The sequence below is a fragment of the Limulus polyphemus genome, unplaced genomic scaffold, assembly GCF_000517525.1.
Source record: "Limulus polyphemus unplaced genomic scaffold, Limulus_polyphemus-2.1.2 Scaffold3018, whole genome shotgun sequence".
In the NCBI taxonomy this organism is placed as follows: domain Eukaryota; kingdom Metazoa; phylum Arthropoda; class Merostomata; order Xiphosura; family Limulidae; genus Limulus; species Limulus polyphemus.
Window position 1 is genome coordinate 73,779 of NW_013668628.1, and position 22,362 is coordinate 96,140.

A 22,362-nucleotide genomic window follows, 5' to 3' on the forward strand; every position below is an offset into this window, starting at 1 on the left:
CTACAGTCTTCCCACGTAAATGTTTACAATCCTACAGTCTTCCCACGTAAATGTTTATAATCCTACAGTCTTCCCACGTAAATATTTATAATCCTACAGTCTTCCCACGTAAATGTTTACAATCCTACAGACAGTGACCATGGAGCTTCAGAAACAAATTTTAACACATTATAATACACTTATCTGATGTACGTGTTCATCATCCTACAGACATTGACCATCACAAATTAAAAACTCTTAACTTCAACAAAAGTATAATTAAATTGATGCATCATTGAACATTAATTGGGTAACATTTCTTTTGGCTTTTATAGAAAAGATAATGCTTAAAGTGATTGTAACTTCCAAATATTGGATAAGCAGTGCAACTGTTTTTATCATTCAAATCATTATGCTCTTTAGGTAATTAAAGGAAGTTTGGGAAATCTTTGTTAACATTTAAATGATTGAAATAAGATTTTTCTTTGTACATCTGTACACTATATTTCTGTTTATATAAATATATATATATATCTCTGTAAATAGATATTTTTTGATTAAAAACAATAAAGAAAAACAAATTAATGTTTTTAAATCTCTTCAACAGGTTTTTCCAAAATATTACATCAAGGAGCTTCGTTCCCATTTTTTGGTTTAGTCAGGTAAAACGTGCACAATTTACTTTTAATATAAAAAGATAACTTCAGTGTATCAGGATTTACAATAGTACTGTTTACCTTTATGTGAATCATTAGTGTTTAATATACTGTTCTGGGAATAGCACAGTGTGCTTTATTAGTAGTCACACATACTTAGGGTTACAACAGTAGTTTTGTTTTTATGAACAGTAAAAAAGTTTATTAGTAGGAATATGGTATGTTCTGTTTGAACTGAATTAACTTTAGAGCAGATGGATACGTCCAAGTAACAGCAGGAGGTTCAACAAGATATTTATTACAAAGTAATTCTAAGTTTGCTGACTGTGACCAAGTTTGAGAAAGAAAGAGACTGTATGCAAATATACAAAAAGTACAATGAAGCAATATTTAATAAGGGCAGCACCTTTACTATATAGTTATATCTCTAAGTTCTCCTAACAACTTATAAAAAGGTTTATTAAGAATTAATTAATGTTAGTTAAACTTTAGCAGAGTTTAACTATTTACAAACAAAAGGACTTAAACTTAAATACCACACCATGGACTTCAGCTTGAGAGAGGGCTAACTAAGAGACTAGTATTATATACTTAATATCTGTAATACTATATCCTCAGGACATTTGTCACTGTTGGTCAATTCAGTTGCAATATAAACAAGGTTACAACTTTGAGATACCACCTGAACTACCATTGAAGAAAACAACTGTCAAAATTATTGCACAACATGCAGCATTACAGCCACATCCACCATGGGTAGGACAGGTGTTACCTCCAGAGGATGATAAGGGCATCTAGAACATAATTACATACTTGACCACATGTTATATGAAAACTGCATATATTCAGAAATAACTGATAAATCAAGAATAATGCTATGTTAATATAAGAATATAAAATCTCACTGAACGTTTATTAGGGCTATGTTCAACGGTTTGTTTGCTAATCAGGAATTTGAAGATGGTTCTAAGTTCTAAACGTTCAAAGGTTGGTCAGGCAGCATTCAAACAGTCTGTTTTTTTTTTCTTTAATAATGCAAACCATTTAACAACATTTCAGAAATAAACACACATTAAATGCTACTCAGTTGGAATATTTCTATGATGCCAATTACTTAAAAGTTATTATATACAAAAAAAAAAGGGTGTCGGGTGTACATTAACGGCTACATTGCTTAGTGAAATGTACTGAATGCCTAGTAAGAGAAATGGTTAAATAAACATGAAACATAAAATATATGCTAGCAATGATAATTTTAATGTTAAAAAAGGAACACTGGTATAACTACATTCTTCCAAGCCCCCTTTCCCCCCTAGTAATATGTTTAAATCATCAACAGCGTTATTTTTTAAAACATGTGACTGATATTAACATTCTCTCTCTCTCTCTTGTAACTTTTTCTAATCAAATTGTTAGTGTTACTCGGCTTTGCTGTTTGTTTATAATGATGTTTATGAGGTATGTTTAATTAATCAATAATTTTATGTTAAAAAGACTATAACTGTTTGGAATAGTGATTGCTAAATAAAGATGGAACTTACTTAGGTCAGCTGAAATTCTTTTAATTGGCTATAAAAGGGTGCTCTTGCAATGCAAATTTAATGTTTGTAGCTATAAAAGTAGCATACGTAACAGCAAGTATGTGAACATAAACAACATTTTTTTATATATACACACACAAACATAATCACTGTTTTATATAAAATATTTTTAACCTAATTGTTTTACTTCATTTATGTGGATTACTTGTAAAATAAAAGGGCTTTCAGCCAAAATATAAGCTATAGGTTATGGTGACATCACCAGTACGTTATGCAAATTAATACTATTGAAGGTTCAGGTGTTTGTTCATTAACGTTTTTTGAAACTTTAAAGGTCAAAACCTACCCTTCAATATAGTCCTTATGTTTAAATACCATAGGAATGTACTTGGATTATGAATATTAGAAATACTGTCTAGATTTCATCCAAAGTTTTGTTTTTCTCAACATAGCTCTGCCATATGACGATCTTCGTTTTTTTGTACACTGTAATTTTCCACTTCTGGACTCGGGCCTTCTTCCACAATAAAGTTCCAAGTTATTTACTGTAAAGAATCATCATAAAATCAATATTTAAGCATGTTTAAAACATTCGAAAACATTGCTATTCTTGTTTAATAACTTCTGATCCAAGAGTAATATGAGTACTATTAACCCAGTAAATGTTTAGCTTAACATAATATACCAGCCTTACTAGGATTGTGTTATGTTGTGAAAGAAATATTTATAATGTTCAGAATGCTTAAGTTTTAATTTTCCACTGTTCCTTTAAAATATGTGTTTTGCTGTAATTTCAGTATTTTAAAATTACTTTATATTATAAAGTGTATCTGTTATTACAGGTAGCTACAATTGATGATGAAACTGCTAAAAAACTTCAACTCATCACCAGTGATCTTCCAAATTATGTAACCGTGGGATCCTTTATTTTGGTTATACTTGGGGGAATAATAGTGACTTTTACATTCTTCTTTGCTATAAAAATCGCGAGAAAAAGAGTAAGTTTTGTTCTCTAGTTACACAAGTTTTTTTTGCGAGGAAAAAGAAGTTTTGTTCTCTAAATTGTACAAGTTTTTTTTGTGAGAAAAATAGTAAGTTTTATTCTCTAGTTACACAAGTTTTTTTGTGAGGAAAAGAGTAAGATTTATTCTCTAGTTATACAAGTTTTTTTGCAAGAAAAAGAGTAAGTTTTATTCTCTAGTTACACAAGTTTTTTGCGAGAAAAAGAGTAAGTTTTATTCTCTAGTTACACAAGTTTTTTTGCGAGGAAAAAGAAGTTTTGTTCTCTAGTTATCCAAGTTTTTTGCGAGAAAAAAGAAGTTTTGTTCTCTAGTTACCCAAGTTTTTTGCGAGAAAAAGAGTAAGTTTTATTCTCTAGTTCCACAAGTTTTTTTGCGAGGAAAAAGAAGTTTTGTTCTCTAAATTATACAAGTTTTTGTGAGAAAAAGAGTAAGTTTATTCTCTAGTTATACAAGTTTTTTTTGCAAGAAAAAGAGTAAGTTTATTCTCTAGTTACGCAAGTTTTTTTTGCGAGAAAAAGAGTAAGTTTTATTCTCTAGTTACGCAAGTTTTTTTTGCGAGAAAAAGAGTAAGTTTTATTCTACTAGAAGTTTTATTCTCTAGTTCCACAAGTTTTTTTTGCGAGGAAAAAGAAGTTTTGTTCTCTAAATTATACAAGTTTTTTTGCGAGAAAAAAGAGTAAGTTTTATTCTTTAGTTATATGAGTTTTGTATTTATTTTGATTCACAACATCTTTGCTATGATCAAATTTTCTTTTATTTAAATTCAGTCCAAAACAACTGGTTTAATAAGGGATGAACAGATTAGCAAGTGGTGTAATTTACTAATTATAAAGTAAATTATGAAATTACTTAACCCACACTGTTTTCAGTATTTCTTTTAATATCCTCACAATGTTCCTTAATAATGATAATAATAATAATAATACAAAAAAAGATAAACATGAAGAGATAAGAGCCATTCATAGTACATAATATTTTCTAGTAAGGACTGACTTCTGTGTCTTAATGAGTACAATTTCAGCTTTCATCTCATCACTCCGAGTATAGTAATTAATAACCTTGAATGTGACCTAACTAATCTAGGGAAAACAAAAGTACCTGACATTTGTTTGATGGTTATTTATTAACATACCTGGTACATGTTATACATTATTAATTTATTTAACTACCGGAGTATATAACCATGTAGAACATGTGCCAGGTATTTTAGTAAATAACCATGTAGAACACGTACCAGGTATTTTAGTAAATAACCATGTAGAACGTGTACCAGGTATTTTAGTAAATAACCATGTAGAACGTGTACCAGGTATTTTAGTAAATAACCATGTAGAACATGTACCAGGTACTTTAGTAAATAACCATGTAGAACACGTACCAGGTATTTTAGTAAATAACCATGTAGAACATGTACCAGGTATTTTAGTAAATAACCATGTAGAACATGTACCAGGTATTTTAGTAAATAACCATGTAGAACATGTACCAGGTATTTTAGTAAATAACCATGTAGAACATGTACCAGGTATTTTAGTAAATAACCATGTAGAACATGTACCAGGTATTTTAGTAAATAACCACGTAGAACACGTACCAGGTATTTTAGTAAATAACCATGTAGAACACGTACCAGGTATTTTAGTAAATAATTATATAGAACAAACGTGAGATATTATGGTAATTAACCAGACCCTGCTAATAGCATACTTTCAGTTTACTATGATTTTTTTAAACAGAAAAATTTCCACACAAAAAAACAACATTTTATTCTTTCATTGTTTAAACAGAGTTAAAATTTTTTGTTTGTTTAAAAAATCATTTTATTTCTTACTTTAATTGTTTCAGAAACAAGGTAAAGGGAAGTACGATGGTGTGCCGATGAAAGATTATTGAGAAAAAGTGAAGATTTTAATTTACATGCTGTAACAAATCACCAAGTGTCCTTTTCGTTTCAACACTCAGGTACCAGTTGTTGTTGTTTTTTTTTTGTGTGGGTACTGGACAAGATTGGAAGCAGACGTAGGGAAGGTGAAACCACTTACAAAGAGAGTCGTGATCAACTTTTGAAACAGAAGGATGTTCTCGATGTGATATTTTTGTCTGCTGGTTTAGGACCATTTTTATTATTTTTATAGCTTTACGAGTAACATGCTGAATTGAAATCCTGTTTTCACTATTGAAGCCCATTTTTTTTTTTCACACTTCATTATTGGGATAGAAACTTTAGAAGAAACCACATGCTCAGTATTTTGAAATCTGTTCTGTAATAACGTAGTTAGAGGATTGTATAAATACTACATGGTTAATTATGGTAAAATTTAATTACATTATTAATGGTAGCAAATATATTTTAATTGAAATTTTCTTGTAAGTTAAATGTCATTCAGCACTGTTAAAAAAAAATATATATATATGTATAAGTGTTTAATTTTCATTGACCTCATTATTGAAAGACTTTTTTATTGGCTTGTGTATAAGGTATTAATGTGACTGGTAACAAGCAGTGTTTCTTTATATGTTATTATATATACAGAATTCAGGAAAACAAGACAGATGTTTGTTTCACAAATTCATAATTTATTCACAACTACGGTTTCGCGATGCCTTTACTAGCGAAACCGTGGTCAATAAATGATGTATTTGAAAAACGTACCTGGAGTTTCACCAAGTACTGACGGTTTCAATTATTATATATATTTGTAACCACTGACTGAAAACAATATTAATTTTATGTTAAAGCAACCTAAAATTTTTCCTTTTGTCTCTTCCTAAACTTTAGTGTCATTATAACAAAATAAGCAGATATAAATAGCTTGGTATATATATAAAAAATCACTTACTAGCAAAACAGACTAGACAACTTGTTATCGTGATGTGCAGGTTTTTGAACTACGAAAAAAAAATGGCATATCTAAATATCACTGGAGATTTAAGCCACAACTATTTTATCACATTAGTTTATAGATAACCATGTGTATAAAACTCCTTCCTGTAACAAGTCATTAGTTCAGGTATTTTCAGGGTTATAGAGATAACATTCTAAGATAGTAATATATATCTAAAACTAGTGGCAGTTGTACAATAGCTAAAAATAGGCGTAACGGTTAGGTTGATTCTTGTGGGTGATATAAGCAAGGTCTTTGGTATTCATACTTGCACAAAAGGAATTCAGTGGATCAACATGCTCAACCAGTTTTTTAGGTTAAGGATATTAATAATAATAAGAATAGTTCAATGCATAGAGGTCGACAGCTTATAAACCAAATTTGATATTTTTCCAGTTATCTAAAGTTCTATGGAATTTGGCAACACAGAGATGGTTCTATATATATATATATATATATAGTATAGGTAATGGTAACTTACTGCTGATAAATGTTTGTTTTTTTGTACATAGTTATTATATATATTAAGTTCCATTTTAGTGATTCGTGTAAAGTACGTTAATCACACTGGAGGGGAATAAACTTGAACATGTGAATGCATAAGAGAATTGCTTGAACATCAATTTAGGAAACAGGTATAGTCTTGCGAAGTTTTTTTTTTTTTACTTTTTTTCATATAAATTGCATTGAAATAAGAGAATTTAACATTTAAACTGAAAACAAAGTATTGGTATACTTCTTTCTAATGAGTGCCAAAGTTTAGAAACTGATTTAGTGCCTAGGCTCAGTTCACACACGCACACACACACACAGCATAGAGCATGTCTATAAAGTGATATAAAAATAGCTTGTAATTGTAGAACTGTTAGTAGTGGCTTCAGAATATTACAAACCTTGGTCAAAATAAATAGTGACTCAAATTAAGAAACTTTTTTTTTTTAACAATTTGTCTTAAAATAAATACCTATTCCACTTGTATGTTCAGTAGCAACATGACCTGATGACCCCTTAGTTATGTTGTTTGAGGTCCAACATTTTTTTCTGTCTATTTAAGTGTTATAAACTGTGCGTTTACTAGCTTCTCAAAAATCTTTAACTCCAGTTGCTACTAATGATTTAAAGCTTTTGAGATTGTTAGCGTTATTTTGAATGTGAACTTAACTGCTCAAAAAGTATTGAACAGATTTTGATTAAACCTTACTCTGTGGAGTGTAGTGTTAGTTTTACTTCCTTAAAAACGTACGATATTTAGCGAGAAAGCTGACCAAACGTAGCAAGGACTACAATTATTAACCGTCTTAAAAGTAGTTTAAAAATCAGGTTCACCAAAACCAAATGGATTATCATAGAATAGACACAACTTATCTCTGACAGGGTACATTCCATCTAGTTATAAGTTTTGTGCACTGTTTATCTTAATTAGGTTTTTTGAGTCGAAACAGTTCAATGTTTTTATCTGTCAGAAAACTATTATCAGATTGTATAATAGTGATTTTTATTATAAACTTTATACATAATATATATATATATATATAGGTAGATGACAGTGGATTTTTAGAATACAGTTCTACCACAACTTGGCATATATAAATGTGAATAAGACTTGAGAAAAGAGGTTTTAACTTATAACTGACTATTTTAGGTTTGTAATGATACTATTGGCTAACTTGAATATAATTGTACATACTGTGGGTGTCCCACTGGTGGCCAAATTAAGATTATTATAATACATTACTGTTAGAATGAAAACAAGAGACAGTGAAATTTCACCCAAGTTCAGGAGTTTTTTTTTTTTCAAGATTTACTGTGTTTTATGTAGGATAAGTAAATGACAGATAATTGATTAGCCATACAAAGAGGTGAAGATGGATCAGTGGGTGGACGTATATAGATAAATGAGTGAGAGTAACTCTAGTTTACACAAATATTTGATGGCTATATATATATAACTGGTAAAAACCAAAGATATTAATAGATTAACAAACTGTATATATAATAGATAAAAGCATTCTTCTTTTTTATTGTAGTAGTGTGTGTGTATATAAGGAACACACTGTGGTCCCTGGGCCCTTTTTTTTTTTTTTAAGTAAGACCATAGTTTAAACTGATACTCCCACCTCCCCCATGGCACTGCAGTGAGTCTGGAAACTTTGATCAATAGGCATTAATTTTTTAGAAGAACATAGTTTACACTGATACTCCCACCTCCCCCATGGCACTGTGGTAAGTCTGAAACCTTTGGTCAATAGGCACTATTTTTCAAGATGAGCATAGTTTAAGCTGACAAGCCCCCCTCCCCAGGCACTGCAGTACGTTTGCAAACTCATAACGCTAGAAACTGGGTTTCAATACCCGTGGTGGTCACAGCTTAGCTAGTTCATTGTGTACTTTGTGCTTAACTACACAAAAATAAATCAACAAGCCGGGGGATTTTGATATCTGATTGTGTGTATGACTTACATTAAGTTCTGTGTCACTGACTTGTGTAAAGGAACAGACAAACTTGAGAACGTGCTGTGGTTACATACGTGAAATGCTTTAACAGAAACAAAGAGAACACGGGTATAGCCTCGTGTGTGTCATAGCCGGCTGTGTCCATTAGTAACGGCATGAAGCTAATTACATCTGTGTAACCGTCAATGTATCTAAGTCTTGCGTACAAAGTTAAGGTGACATTTTCATCCAATAATAGAGACAGAGAACAGAGCTTGACATTAAGTTTTTGTCGTTCTTACTATAAAATTCAGTCTTATTCTAAGACAATATGTTTAATTTAAGCCTTAAAATACACAGACATGCTAATATCATAGAGACAAATTTTATGTTTTATAAAGTGCTTGAATACCCTTGGAAATATTGGAGCTTTAGCTAAAACTAAAATCAAACCTTGTTGTTTAATATTACTATATACTATTTATTCCATAAAAATTATATTTGGTATTTCAAAAGAATGGCACTTATTATATTTCAGCATGTAGTTACCCACTGTGCCTTCTGAGGATAACCCATTACTGGTGGTTGTCTAGCATGTACCCCATGTTTCGGCATGTAGTTATCCACTGTGTCTTCTGAGTTGTCTAGCATGTACCCCATGTTTCAGCATGTAGTTATCCACTGTGCCTTCTGAGGATAACCCACTACTGGTGGTTGTCTAGCATGTACCCCATGTTTCGGCATGTAGTTATCCACTGTGCCTTCTGAGTTGTCTAGCATGTACCCCATGTTTCAGCATGTAGTTATCCACTGTGCCTTCTGAGGATAACCCATTACTGGTGGTTGTCTAGCATGTACCCCATGTTTCAGCATGTAGTTATCCACTGTGCCTTCTGAGGACAACCTTACACTGGGGGTCGACTAGCACGTGCCCCATCTTTCAACTTATCCAGTATTTTATTAACAAACTACTGTTGGGCATTAATATTGTTGTTGTTACTCAATAAAACAGGCTAATTTGTTGATTGAAAGACATGCACAAAGAGGGTAAAGGAAACTTACTTGCACCATTGCTTAGAGTTATCAGTTATTTATCAACAACAGCAGTAAAGGAAATGTGATAGACAAAGACACTACTATGATATACAAACACTCTTTCAAGGAAAGTTTGATATATTATTAATTAAAGTCTCGACTCAGTCATTTACTATAGTCTAGGTAAAGAAAACGCAGTTTAAAAGTAAAAGAAAATGCAAATTATTTCTTAAACTGTAAATTATTTCAGAAATAGTGAAGTATAACAATAAAAATGTTGGAATGTTATTTTTTTTTTCCTTTTGTTTATTTGATTTTTTGTTTCTAGATCCAGGCATAAAAAAAAAAAATAGACAAAAGCTCGGAACATTTACTGTAATGTCAGTACTTGTCAAACAATTAAATAATTTATTTTGTCATAGATAAGGAAAATTATACAATGCAAAAGAAATAGTGGCAAACTTTTTTTTCTTTCGTTTATACAATAAAGCCAAAAAGGAAACATGAATAAATGTAGAGTTGAGTAAATTAGTACAAGTACACCTGAAAAATAACCAAGGCCTTAAACTTTTAAGTAGTGTTTCAAAATGTAATAGGCCTAATACTAATATCTTATGACAAGTACAAGTACACCTGAAAAATAACCGAGGCCTTAAACTAAGTTACATTGTACGATTGATTGATTTTTTATTATTTTTTTTTCTTAAAGAACCTGCCGAGTCTTTCACACTGCTAGCCCGTGTGAATGAGACAAAGCATTAGTAACTTCACGAAAGACTTGTATGATATTAGAATTATAATAGTCTTTGTTTCCATAATGGGGCTTGACATTCAAACTTTGAGTTTTGGTAGGAGGCTTGAAGTCGTATAATTATTCTGTCACATTTTGTGATTATTGTTCGATTCATTATTTGTATCGTTCTAAGTAAGTTGGGTAAATTTACTTGTACGATGAGCAGTCGGTACATTTCTTTTGATGTGACTTAAGTGGAATAACATGTAATAAATGATTAAGATTTTAATGGTTAAGGTTTTTCCAGATTGTAAACCTTTAGCCTAAAATCATTTCATGGTTACCATAAGTTTATTTTATTTGTAACATTACCACCTACAGATTAACTGTTGTCAGATTAATCTGTTTAATAATAAATAATTATTACATTCAGAATTTATAATACACACCCTTGATGTTTCTATATCTTTGGATATAGACATAGTTGCACAAAACCACTTGTTACTGCAAACACAACTTGTGTGAATGACTAGAATAAAAACACCTGTTTTTGGCCCTCTCAAAAATTAATTGCAGTTCCAACAAGTAGAATGTTATTTTAAATATTAAGTTGTTGTGGTCTGTAGGGAGTTTCATAAAACAGCTGTTGGGTGTGGATAAGTAGTGAATAACTTGGGATAAAGTTTATACATATATATACTTTTTTTTTCTGCCACCATGAAACCTCAACTATGTAGAAAATGTTAATACTGTTGATATTGTGAGAAGTCTGCCTGAGTTAGGGTACTGTTGTTAGAAGTAATACTAGACAATATAAGTTATTTCTACTTGATACTGACAGTTTTAAGGACTATTTCAAGTTCTATGTGTACTGGATGTAATGATATTAACAATACTGTGCAATTTTTGGTGTACCCTGTACCACAGGTCACTGCTGTTCCTAGTCTTGAAACTACACGTAGATGATACAATGTTATCCTCCTTTTATGTAGAAGAGTTGCAATAGATGTTGAATTTATATTTTAAAAAAATAGAATTTAATTATAAAATACCACACTACGAGTGTTTTACTACATATTTACATAGTGTTAAGAGCTCTATGTATAAAAACCCAGACCAACGAAGTCTGACCACTTGTATTTTTATTACTTTTAAGACAGACTTAAAAGCCGATATTTTTAAGGCACTTTTTTTCAGTGTTTTAATATTCAATAATAAAACATTTGTCACATTGAAATTAGATATGTTTTTAATAATAATTACAACAAAGCAATTCTGGTTACTGAGTGATAATATTTGTGCCTTTCGGGGCGTGTTTGGTAATTACATTCCGAGCAGCGCTGTTTATATATCGTAATCTGGTTATTTTCTGTATATCAGCATGCTTTGTCTGTGTTTAATAAAGAGTTTTGTATACTTACTGTGAGTAAAGTAAGTGCTCTTTCTTCGATCTACAGTAAATAAATTGTAAAGTTATTGTATTTATGATAAACGAACCAACTTGTATACCTCTCTTTGAAAGTTATATGCATTGTGTCTACCGTGTGGAATCGAACCTCTAACTTTAGCGTTACGAGCACTCACTCTTATCATTGAGACATTAGGGGACTGGGCTGAACTGGCATAATTATATTTGTCATAACACATTAGTATAAGGCCTATTACATTTTAAGTAGTGTTTCAAAATGTAATAGGCCTAATACTAATGTCTTATGACAAGTACAAGTGTAGTCATTCTTCGCTTGCTTATAAAAAGGCGTACACACCGTTACAAGAAATGACATAGTTCGAAACTACCCGTCGTCAGAAATTCAAATATAACATTATTCATGGATGTTGTACAGTGCAGAAAACACAACTATTTAGAAAGGGGAGTACATACGTTTTCCTGTGACTTTTTATCATAACTGAATTGCTGGAAATATCAACTGGGTAATGTAAACAATGAAATTTTTTTTCGGATGTTTAGGCCTATTTTGTGCCCTTGAATTCAGGCCTTTCCAAGTTGCTGTTCAAGAATCGCTGGTAGGCAAAAAATTCTGCTCTCGCATTGAATAATGCTTATTAAGTCAAAGCTGCGAGACCAATAATTATAAATGTTTGTAACATTCAAACTGTTAAATACAACAGACAAATAAACACTGATCAAAAAGGAGTATATAAATAAATAAAAAAGTTGTTGTTGTTTGTGATTTTCAGAGACGAACTAGTTCGACAATCGTACCGTTAAAGAATGGCACGCGAACAATGTATGTTTACTCTAATCTACTAATCTTACTATAATGAACGTGTGTATATGTGTCTATATATGTAGTGCCATCTATTGAATGGCACCACAAACGAAATAAATCACTCCTCAGGTATTAAGGATTCAGACAATTTGAAATGTGCAACAACCATTTCTTTATCACAGAACACAATTTTAAATAAAAGTACTCTCCTCGCAAAAACAACGCGACTTTCACTAGGACTGTACTAGGGTTTGATTATATCTTTATTGATGAAATTTGTAAATATAGTACTGAGAAACTGGAGTTCCTAAGAAAACTATTATTTTTTCAATAAATTGTACCACTTTTAATTTATGAAAGAACTGCAGTTTATATCATAACAATCCGAACACTTTTTCCTGTGCAGGACTTCCCAGAAAAATCCTTTTCTAGAAAATGTTCAGTTTTTCTAAATTATTTTAAATGAGATATGAATACTACAATTAGTAATTAGTTGTACAAATAGCCGCCAGTAGGGCGGTGTTTCTGCTAGTATGAGAAAACATTAAAGTTAAATTTTGTTAAAAAGATACAGTTACAGACTTGTGTTTAGGGTCAAAATGACAACTTCAAGGTAATTTGCTTCTAAGTAGAAATGTATTATTAAAAGTTATAAATAATCAGTTGCTAATTTTGAAAGTATTTTTAATTAAAATTGAGAAATGGAATTCATGAGTTAGGCCTAGGAATTTATGAGTTGGGAAGTAGGCCAATTGTGTTTTAACTTCTACTTTGGTATTAAATAAATTAACTTTTACAACTTTCTGATAAGAAAACTTTGAGGCCGTTGAATGAAAAGCTTCATTTCCTTTTATTACTTAAATTAATTACGAAATTCAGTGGTTCGGTGACCGTGTTATGATCTTCTCAAAATTCTGGGTTTGATAGTTGGTAGTGTTAACCAGACTTCTCTCAGTTACCATAGGAACGCATCTTGTTGTCATTGTGTATTTTAATAATAGCAGTAATCAACGTAGGGTGAATATAAACGAAAAAAAATCACAATTTCTTTAATTCTATGAGAGCCATTTTACTACAGTCTATGAAGATGGACGTCAGTCATGGTATATATTTACTTGTCAAATCGCTCCCCAATGGCTCAGCGGTAAGTCTGCAGGCTTACAAAGCTAAAAGTAGGGTTTCGATACCCGTGGCGAGCAGAGCACGAATAGCCCATTGTGTAGCTTTATGCTTTAGAGTAACCCAACTTGTCAACTCGAGAGTCTCAAAAAATTGAAGGTTTCGCAATGTTTGTTTGAAGTCAAGTACAAACCTACACAATGGGCTATCTATGCTCTGCCTACCACGGGGGCTCGTAATATTTATTCGTTGACCATATAAGCTGTATACAAAGATCTTTAAATGTTGTTAACCATCATTGTGATTACTGACAGTTTCTGAAACCGTTATTTGGTGCACAAGATTAGGTTTCAGCCATCCCCTGTTTCAGATATTTAAATGTTGTTAACCATCACTGTAATCATTGTGATTACTGACAGTTTCTTAAGCCGTTATTTGGGCCACACACGCGCAGAAACTTTGATTTTAGCCAGCCCCAGTTTCAGCATATATTTTAAATAAGAATCTATGCAATTATCATTCAAAATGAAGATTTTCCGATATCATGATATGATGTTGTTGTTGTTTTTCATAACCTATGATTTACAAAAACATAAGTTACAAGGGCAAAGGGCTGGCAGGGATAAAGGTCTTAACAGTCACGGTAAATTCCCAAGGTTACCATTAGAATGTGGTAATGCAAGTTTTCCTGAAAGTGGTTCCCCTTTCGCGTGGTTGCGAAGTACACCTGATGAAGCTGCGAAAGACACCGCATTGACTAGTGTCTGTCTATTGTTAAGCGCAAAGCTATACAACTACAACTGGACAACGGTTCTTAAAATTTTAGTAACCCCGAGAACCACTTTAAATTTTAAAATGTTTCGCAGATCCCCAAACCTATCGATGTGTTTATTAAAAGCTCTGTTCCAACGTTAAATGTTTTAATTCATATATGTAATATAATTTTACGAAAAATATTTTTATTCTATAAATCATATTTTGAAAATATTTTTATGAAATTTCGGTTATTACTCGCGAATCCCGTAAAGTACCCTCGCGGACCCAAGTTTGAGAAACGCTGCAATAAGCTATCTGTGCTGTGTCCACCGTAGGGATCAAATCCCGAATTTAAGCGTTATAAGTCTTCAAGCTTACCGCTGAGACACCAGGGGCGTCCTGCGGTATCAAGTCGAAATCTGCTCGTGTACTTTGCCACAAATAAAAGTAAAAATAACATGATTGAAAACGAGGAATGTTTTTAGAACTACTATCAATTCTTGATGAATCAGGTATAGACGTTTATATTATGTGGTATACAACTGGCATACGCTTTTTATACCATAGCGATGCATATCTCATAAATGACTGTTATAAATAGCATTTCGACCGAGATTGTGTGTTGCATTCCCAACCGACCTGATGAGCTCTGGTATTGAGCGAAATGCTTCGTCAGTAGTGGGGTGAAGCACATTTTGTGTGCAGTTGAAATGGTATTATATTCTTCGTTCTTGGGAACTGTATAGGACCATTAAAGAATGATGTGTTAAAAATTATTATCAGCGTTATTGTGATGTTACATTCCCAACCGACCTGATGAGCTCTGGTATTGAGCGAAATGCTTCGTCAGTAGTGGGGTGAAGCACATTTTGTGTACAGTTGAAATGGCATTATATTCTTCGTTCATGGGAACTGTATAGGACCGTTAAAGAATGATGTGTTAAAAATTATCATCAGCGTTATTGTGATGTTACATATTACAAACTACCAATCTACAGACTTGTGTGTTGTTGGTCTGTTGAAAAAAATTCCAGCCCCTCTGTTTGAAAAGTTTTTAACAGAAACGAATCGAACAATTCGATAACAATAATTATTAGTCTTTTCTTGCTGAGGCCTGTTTACAAAGCAACTTTGATTACGTTCATGTAATACACGCGATATGCTGAAAAAAATCAACAGTCCTAATTGACTTACATACACCATATATTACACGTCGTATATTAATCTCCAAGCGTTTTTTTTTTTTAATTCACGTGTTATATGATTAATTGGTTTTTATTCGTTTAATCTTATAAAAAAATTGGTTGTAAAAATAATTTGAAACATTTCTCTTTTCACTTTGATTTATACAACTTTGAATAACATCGAATATTTATACTGTAGTTGATTTTAAGTTTTACTTTTAAAATGTTGCTAAATGCATAAGACACGTTTAGGCTACTTTTTAATCAAAGGGTAAAGAACGACCTAATAACTCTTAAGTTGTGGTTGAGTAAATCGTGTTAAATTTTTTTTAAATAGAACCATTACTATCAATATCTCTCCCTCTATATTACTGAAGTAAAAACGAATTAGGCCTGGTATGGCCCGATGATTAGGGTTCGAATTCCCGTCGCCGATCGTGCTCGCCCCTTTCAGTCGTGAGGGTAGTATAATGTGACGGTCAATCCCGCTATTCGTTGATAAAAGAGTAGCCCAATAATTGGCGGCAGATGGTGTTAACTAACTGCCTTCCCTCTAGTCCGTCACTGCTAAATTAAGGACGGCTAGTGCAAACAGCCCTCGTGTAGCTTTGCGCGAAATTTAAGATAAATCAAACCAATAACGAATTGTAATATCTGCTTTATAGAAGTAAGACAAAAACGGTACATAAATACGAAGCTCTTTGAACTGTAAATTTTTTTCGATTTAATCTTTATTTACATACATAAAGTAACTTGATGTTCAAACTTTTATCTCTCATTATTAGGAGAAGGATATACACGAATAAGAGTTGTTAAACCTAAAACATTCAACCTCAAGAATGATATATTTACAAAAATGTAATTTTTCTTGGAAAAACATTTGTATTACTGTTCAAGTGTTCTGAAGAAGCCATTCGTTAGTTGAAATAAACATTTATACTGGTTGAATTAGATGTCATTCCGGTTGAATTACATCTAGTTACGTGTTAATGAACACTGTTCAGATTATCTATGCCAATCACCGTCTTAAATAATTATAAATGTGATTGCTAATTATGAATTCTAGATTGTGCGCAACTGCTAGTACAGTCTTATACATAATTAAGTTTTATTTGTGTATAAACAGGGGCGTTGGAGGCAAACTTACATTGGTGGGTCAAGGAAAACGCTACTACGTTTCTACTTCATTCTTAACACGTGTTTGCCACACTCGATGTCACCAAGGTAAAAAAAAAAAAAATAGGGCAGTGTTTTTTTCTTCACTCTTCTACGCAGGAACTCTAAACTGTGGGAAACTAGTTAAATATAAAGTCGCATACAAGCGAAAAATGGTCGGAAGGGTAGCGCAAAGAAGGGACTCGCTTTGCTCCAATTTGTTCCCCTGATGGCAGTTTCAGAAGTTGTTCTAACCTGAAGTCTCGTTGTGTGAAGAAGATATAGTCCAAAGTGTGGCAAGATTCTTTTTCTTCTCGTATCTTCCATGTTGTGAACAATGGTTCCTCTCGAGACTCACTTAAATATGTGTAAGAACTCTTTAGTTTGGGGGCTGGACAGGACAGTAAAGTCTTGTATACGGGCTCGGTTGGTTCTGCGTTGAAATCTCCAGCAAGAAGCAAAGGTTTTTTACTATAATTTTCCTGTATAAATCGTAAAAGGTCTTTCCCTTGTTTGTTTCGGAACTCCGCTAAGGCGTGGCCTTGCCGAGCCCTTAAATGAGTGGTGACCACGCACATTTCGCGATTGTCCAGTTTGCGTCTGAAGATGCAGAGGATTGCAACTTGGTTTGTCTTGTGGTTTAGAACTTCCAGAACCCTAGTGACTGTTTTGATTAACCGAAATTTTGTGGTGTCGTAAAAAATAGCACATCCATCAGGTCCGTTGTTATCCTTAATGTAATAACACAGAGAATCTGGTTTAGGAAAGAATACGCCTGAAAAGTCCAATGTTCCCAAAGACTTCTTTAGAAATTTAAAATGGTCCACTTCTTGTAGACAGATTATATCAGGTTGATAAAATAGAATCTCTTCCAGAATCCTCCACCGACGAGTCTTCCAGTCTAGAGCTTCCAGTGGGCAAGCCACAAAATTATCAATCCTTTCTCCTATAGCTAATGCACAATATAGGAAAATATATATATATATAATTAAATAAGAAGTTCTAAAGATCTTGGTAAAATACATAACACAACTTTTTAAAACTTGGTAAAATACATAACACAACTTTTTAAAACTTGGTAAAATACAGGACATAACTTTTTAAAACTCGAAATTCGTATGGTTCTAGCACAGTTGTCCCTAATTTTGACCTGCTAACTAGAAAGAGAATAGCCAATCAATGAAAAAATTAGATACATAGATCTAATCCAAAATAATCAACCAAAACTTTCAAGTATTTCTATATTCCCTTGCTCAAGAACCATCGTAATAGATTAATGTTTTACAATAAGCGTGTATTTACTTCAAGTTGTTGTTTTATTTTAGTATTTTTAAAGTAGTTTGCTAGAATAGGTTAATTTTCTTTTTCTTGTTTTGGTACCTTGGGAGAGGATATTCCAGGACATCAGTCGAAAGACTTGAGGGCCACGGGATGGTACTGTATCTTTAAAGTGTTTGTTCACGTGGTGGAATGAACGAGTAATTGGAAGTGGAAAATTGATCAGTTCGTTCTTACAACGCTGAACCAGTTCATAATGGGGTAGTCGTCCAGTCAGTTCCACGTCATTGTCTGCTGTGTCTTCATTTATCATTTTCTGGTTCGATATGTTCATCCTGTCTTGGAAACAACAATCACTGTAACTCCTACAATAAGTAAAATAATGTTAAATGTAATAATTTCAAACAGAAAGTTGAAATACATGTAGATTGTGTTACGAAGCAATAAATTATAAAAATACATTTGAATTGGGGATTACGTTTCTGGTTAATAAATCCGAAAATTCAAATAAATTAATCTAACCATTTTTAATACTTCCAGCCATATTCAATCTGAACATAAATACTGTTGCCCAAAAACACTCAATCAATCTATCTACCTTCTTCGTTCGCGAACCCTTGGCCGTAACCAGAGATAGAAATTTACTGGGACAAGAAATGACAATCAGCTGGGGTGAGGTGGGGTGCTGTAAGCCCCTTGGGAAAATTTTGAAATTTTTAGCCCTCTCACAGTCATTCTTTGCAGTTTTCGGAGGGTGTTTGGTTTGTTTAATTTACACTCTACTCATAGGGTTTGTTCAAGTATACATATAGGCCAGGTATACGTTTACTATCAGTAGAACGAATGAATTTATACATGCATACCAGGTTTTGGAGAGCAAAAAAAAAAAAAAAATCGCTCAGAAAAAAACAAAAAAAAAAACAGGGCGGTTCCCCCATAGCTGGTTACGGCCATGGAACAATCTTAATTTTTTTAAAACTTTGACCAACCAAAGTTGGATGTATACACCATTCCATGAACCACCCTGAGGAAGCCTGCGAACCACAGATTTAGAACCTTTGATACAATGTATCTGACCCAAATCCCCCAAAGAAGGAGACCGTTGATCTCCGAAACTCAAAAAAATAATGGTTAGTGTTTTGAAACTGGTTAATGTTAACTTCAGATGTATTGATCATGATTTTAATATTAATTTGTGATCAACAGAACAAGATCATAGTAGTTTATAGAATTCCCGGAAGAACCGTGCTTGAAAGCAATATTGGTTAAAGACCAAATAGTGAGATCCCACCGAACAAGACAAAACAATTAATGTCACATTTGGAAAGAGGATATTACATTTTCTTAAGCCTGAGTTAGACAAACTGATAGTGTAAACTTAACATTACTAAATCGTACAAGGCCTAAAGCTACCGACCGTAGAAACATTCGAATAAGTCAAAATCAGCTTAACGAGAATGATTTAAATACAAATCGGGCTGGAATGAAGTAGAATCTACTTTACGCTGAAGAATGGTACGTTTTGAAATCTCTTATACGAGAACCTTAATTCAAAAGAACAAACGTACGCTGAATCATAACAACACTTAGGCCCATTTTTATCGTTTTTCGTATGTTTAACCTGCCTTACCTTATCAACGTCGTCGTCAAAGCAAAACACACTTTGTTACGAAAGAAACTCGACCTCGGCTACTCTAGCGTCTGTACGAGAGTACAGTTTCGACGTACAAAGTGTGTCCGACAGATGAGACCCCCCCTTATATATATATCTCAAAGTCCATTCGTCCATCTTGTTTGTAATGTGTTTTTGAAATTATTCTACCTCTAATCTTCTTAAAAACCGCTAACATTCCTATTTCTCAATATCTCCCTTCCAGACAAACCTTCTCACCCCTTTTTGTTAAGCCTATTTAAAATATATAAATATTAAGAATCTGACATTGCGGCTGGGGAAATACGCTCTTCGTCTGCTGTATTTAGGGTTTCAAATTGAAATGCTTAGGAGGAACTCATCATCAGATATCTTTATGCAAAAAAAAGGGGATTCACCCGTTTAACCTCGTAACAGTGTACATTTTCTGTAGTTCAAGGTAAAACAGATTGAATAGAATGGACTTTTAAAAGGAAGTCGTCTTTTTTTTATTACATTGACTTTATAAAATATATCGAATGACTTAAATATAAATTGATAATTTTTTTATCTTATTAAAAATGGTACTCCCGTACTTGGTTAATAGCACGTTTTCATCCCACAAATAAATAAAATTTAATTAATTCAGATACCGTAGTAGACGTTCAGTAAAAACATACATTGACTTATCAGTATTAACTTCCAATCACAGCAAGCTACCTATTTAACACTGACTTATCAGTATTAACTTCCAATCACAGCAAGCTACCTATTTAACAATGACTTATCAGTATTAACTTCCAATCACGGCAAGCTACCTACTTAACACTGACTTATCAGTATTAACTTCCAATCACAGCAAGCTACCTATTTAACACTGAATGATCAGTATGAACTTCCAATCACAGCAAGCTACCTATTTAACACTGACTTATCAGTATTAACTTCCAATCACAGCAAGCTACCTATTTAACACTGACTTATCAGTATTAACTTCCAATCAAAGCAAGCTACCTACTTAACACTGACTTATCAGTATTAACTTCCAATCACGGCAAACTACCTATTTAACACTGACTTATCAGTATTAACTTCCAATCACAGCAAACTAAGAAACATCTTGGTAATAAGTATAGCTGATTAAGTATACTTTTCTTAATAATAAAGAATAAGATGTATTGATATGGGCGTCGGGGGAGTAAGGGGACGCTTGCCCTCCTTTATTCATTCATCATACGTATATGAATTTACGCGTTTTTTATTTATTTCACAATTTCACACTACTTTGCCCCTGTAGCAAACAATAAAATGTCCAGTAACTACTTTGCTCCCCCCCCCCCATGATAACATTTCTGCGGGGGCTCCTGTGTGAATCATCACTTGGGTACCGTCGCTATTAACTAATATCAGCGTCATTAAATTAGGTACGTTTATAAGCCTTTAACTGTAGCAAACAATAAAATGTCCAGTAAATACTTTATGATTTAAAAAACTAAATAAACCACACAACAATACATTATCTAGCAATGATTTAAGCCTAATCTATCTGGTGGCCCGACAGTGGTATGTCTGCGGGTTTATACCGCTACGCTAGAAACCGGGTTTCGATACCCATGGTGAGCAGAGCACAGATAGACCATTGTGTGTGTAGCTTTGTGCTCAACTACAAACAAACAAACAAAAAATCTAACTAAAAGAAACAATACATAGCCGTGACTGTTACAGTGTACTCTTGAATACGTAAAAGTCACGTGACTTTAGAAACTGAAATTACTTGACCGGTGACGTAATACAGATCTACAAAAAAACTATATTCCTCAACGTTGTGAAAAACGTTCACATTATATACAATGGTATAAACACTTGAAAACGTTATATATATTGGTCATTTATCTTTGCCAAGGAACACCTACAACAAACGTCAAGCTTACGGGCTTACAATGCTAGATTCCGAGTTCGACTTCCCGTGGTGAACACAGCAAATAGCCCAATGTGGTTTTGTTCTTAAAAACAAAACTTGAGGATTATCCGATTCATAGAGAGAGAGTAAAATAACATATTCGACTGAGCTTCGGATTTCTTTGATCTCCTTAAAATCGGCAGTAACTTTTACTGAAATATTCTCAGCTTAAGACAATCACGTGACGACGTGCTGGGGATTTGCGAGTTAATAATTCATTTAAATACTATTTTCATTAAAATCGGAATCCTGCCCTCTGTGAAAGACAGTAAAAAAAATCAGTTAGCAAATGCGGAAATACAGAGTATTTAGTAAAATGGGGAATACCGTCGATCATAATGAAGCACGGAATAGTACCCCCTCCCCCTTGATCATAAGTATAAAAGGGAAAATCCCATGACCGCAACTATTGCCTTGCCAGGGGAATTGATGCCACCTAGTCCCTAGTTCTAAGATATATACATGGATGATACAAGGCTTAAGAATATCATATTCAATCTAAACTGTTGGTATGGTTTCGTGTAACGTATCTCGTGGACACATTGTTGTGTAACGTACCTAATAACTACATAAACCTCCAATATCTTGAGCACCTAATAACTACATAAACCGCCAATATCTTGAGCACCTAATAACTACATAAACCTCCAATATCTTGAGCACCTAATAACTATATAAACTTCCAATATTTTATACCTAATATCTATATAAACCTCCAATATCTTGAGCACCTAATAACTATATAAACTTCCAATATTTTATACC

The 22,362-nt window shown here is 32.9% G+C and overlaps 2 protein-coding genes across 2 annotated transcripts in view; one reads left to right on the forward strand and one right to left on the reverse strand.

Annotated features, from left to right (window-relative positions):
• Nucleotides 1-11,704, forward strand: part of LOC106468470 (scavenger receptor class B member 1-like) — a 54,681-nt gene extending 42,977 nt beyond the window's left edge. The window contains exons 10-12 of the mRNA XM_013928899.2: nt 587-641; nt 3,019-3,174; nt 5,044-11,704. Coding sequence (XP_013784353.1) covers nt 587-641; nt 3,019-3,174; nt 5,044-5,091 — 259 coding nt within the window. The 3' untranslated portion in view covers nt 5,092-11,704. The remainder of the gene's footprint in view (nt 1-586; nt 642-3,018; nt 3,175-5,043) is intronic.
• A 4,482-nt stretch (nt 11,705-16,186) lies between these two features.
• Nucleotides 16,187-22,362, reverse strand: part of LOC106468473 — a 55,886-nt gene continuing 49,710 nt past the window's right edge. The window contains exons 8-9 of the mRNA XM_022396802.1: nt 18,110-18,342; nt 16,187-17,681 (exon numbers count right to left, since the gene is read on the reverse strand). Of these exons, the coding sequence (XP_022252510.1) occupies nt 16,870-17,681; nt 18,110-18,342 (1,045 nt within the window). The 3' untranslated portion in view covers nt 16,187-16,869. The remainder of the gene's footprint in view (nt 17,682-18,109; nt 18,343-22,362) is intronic.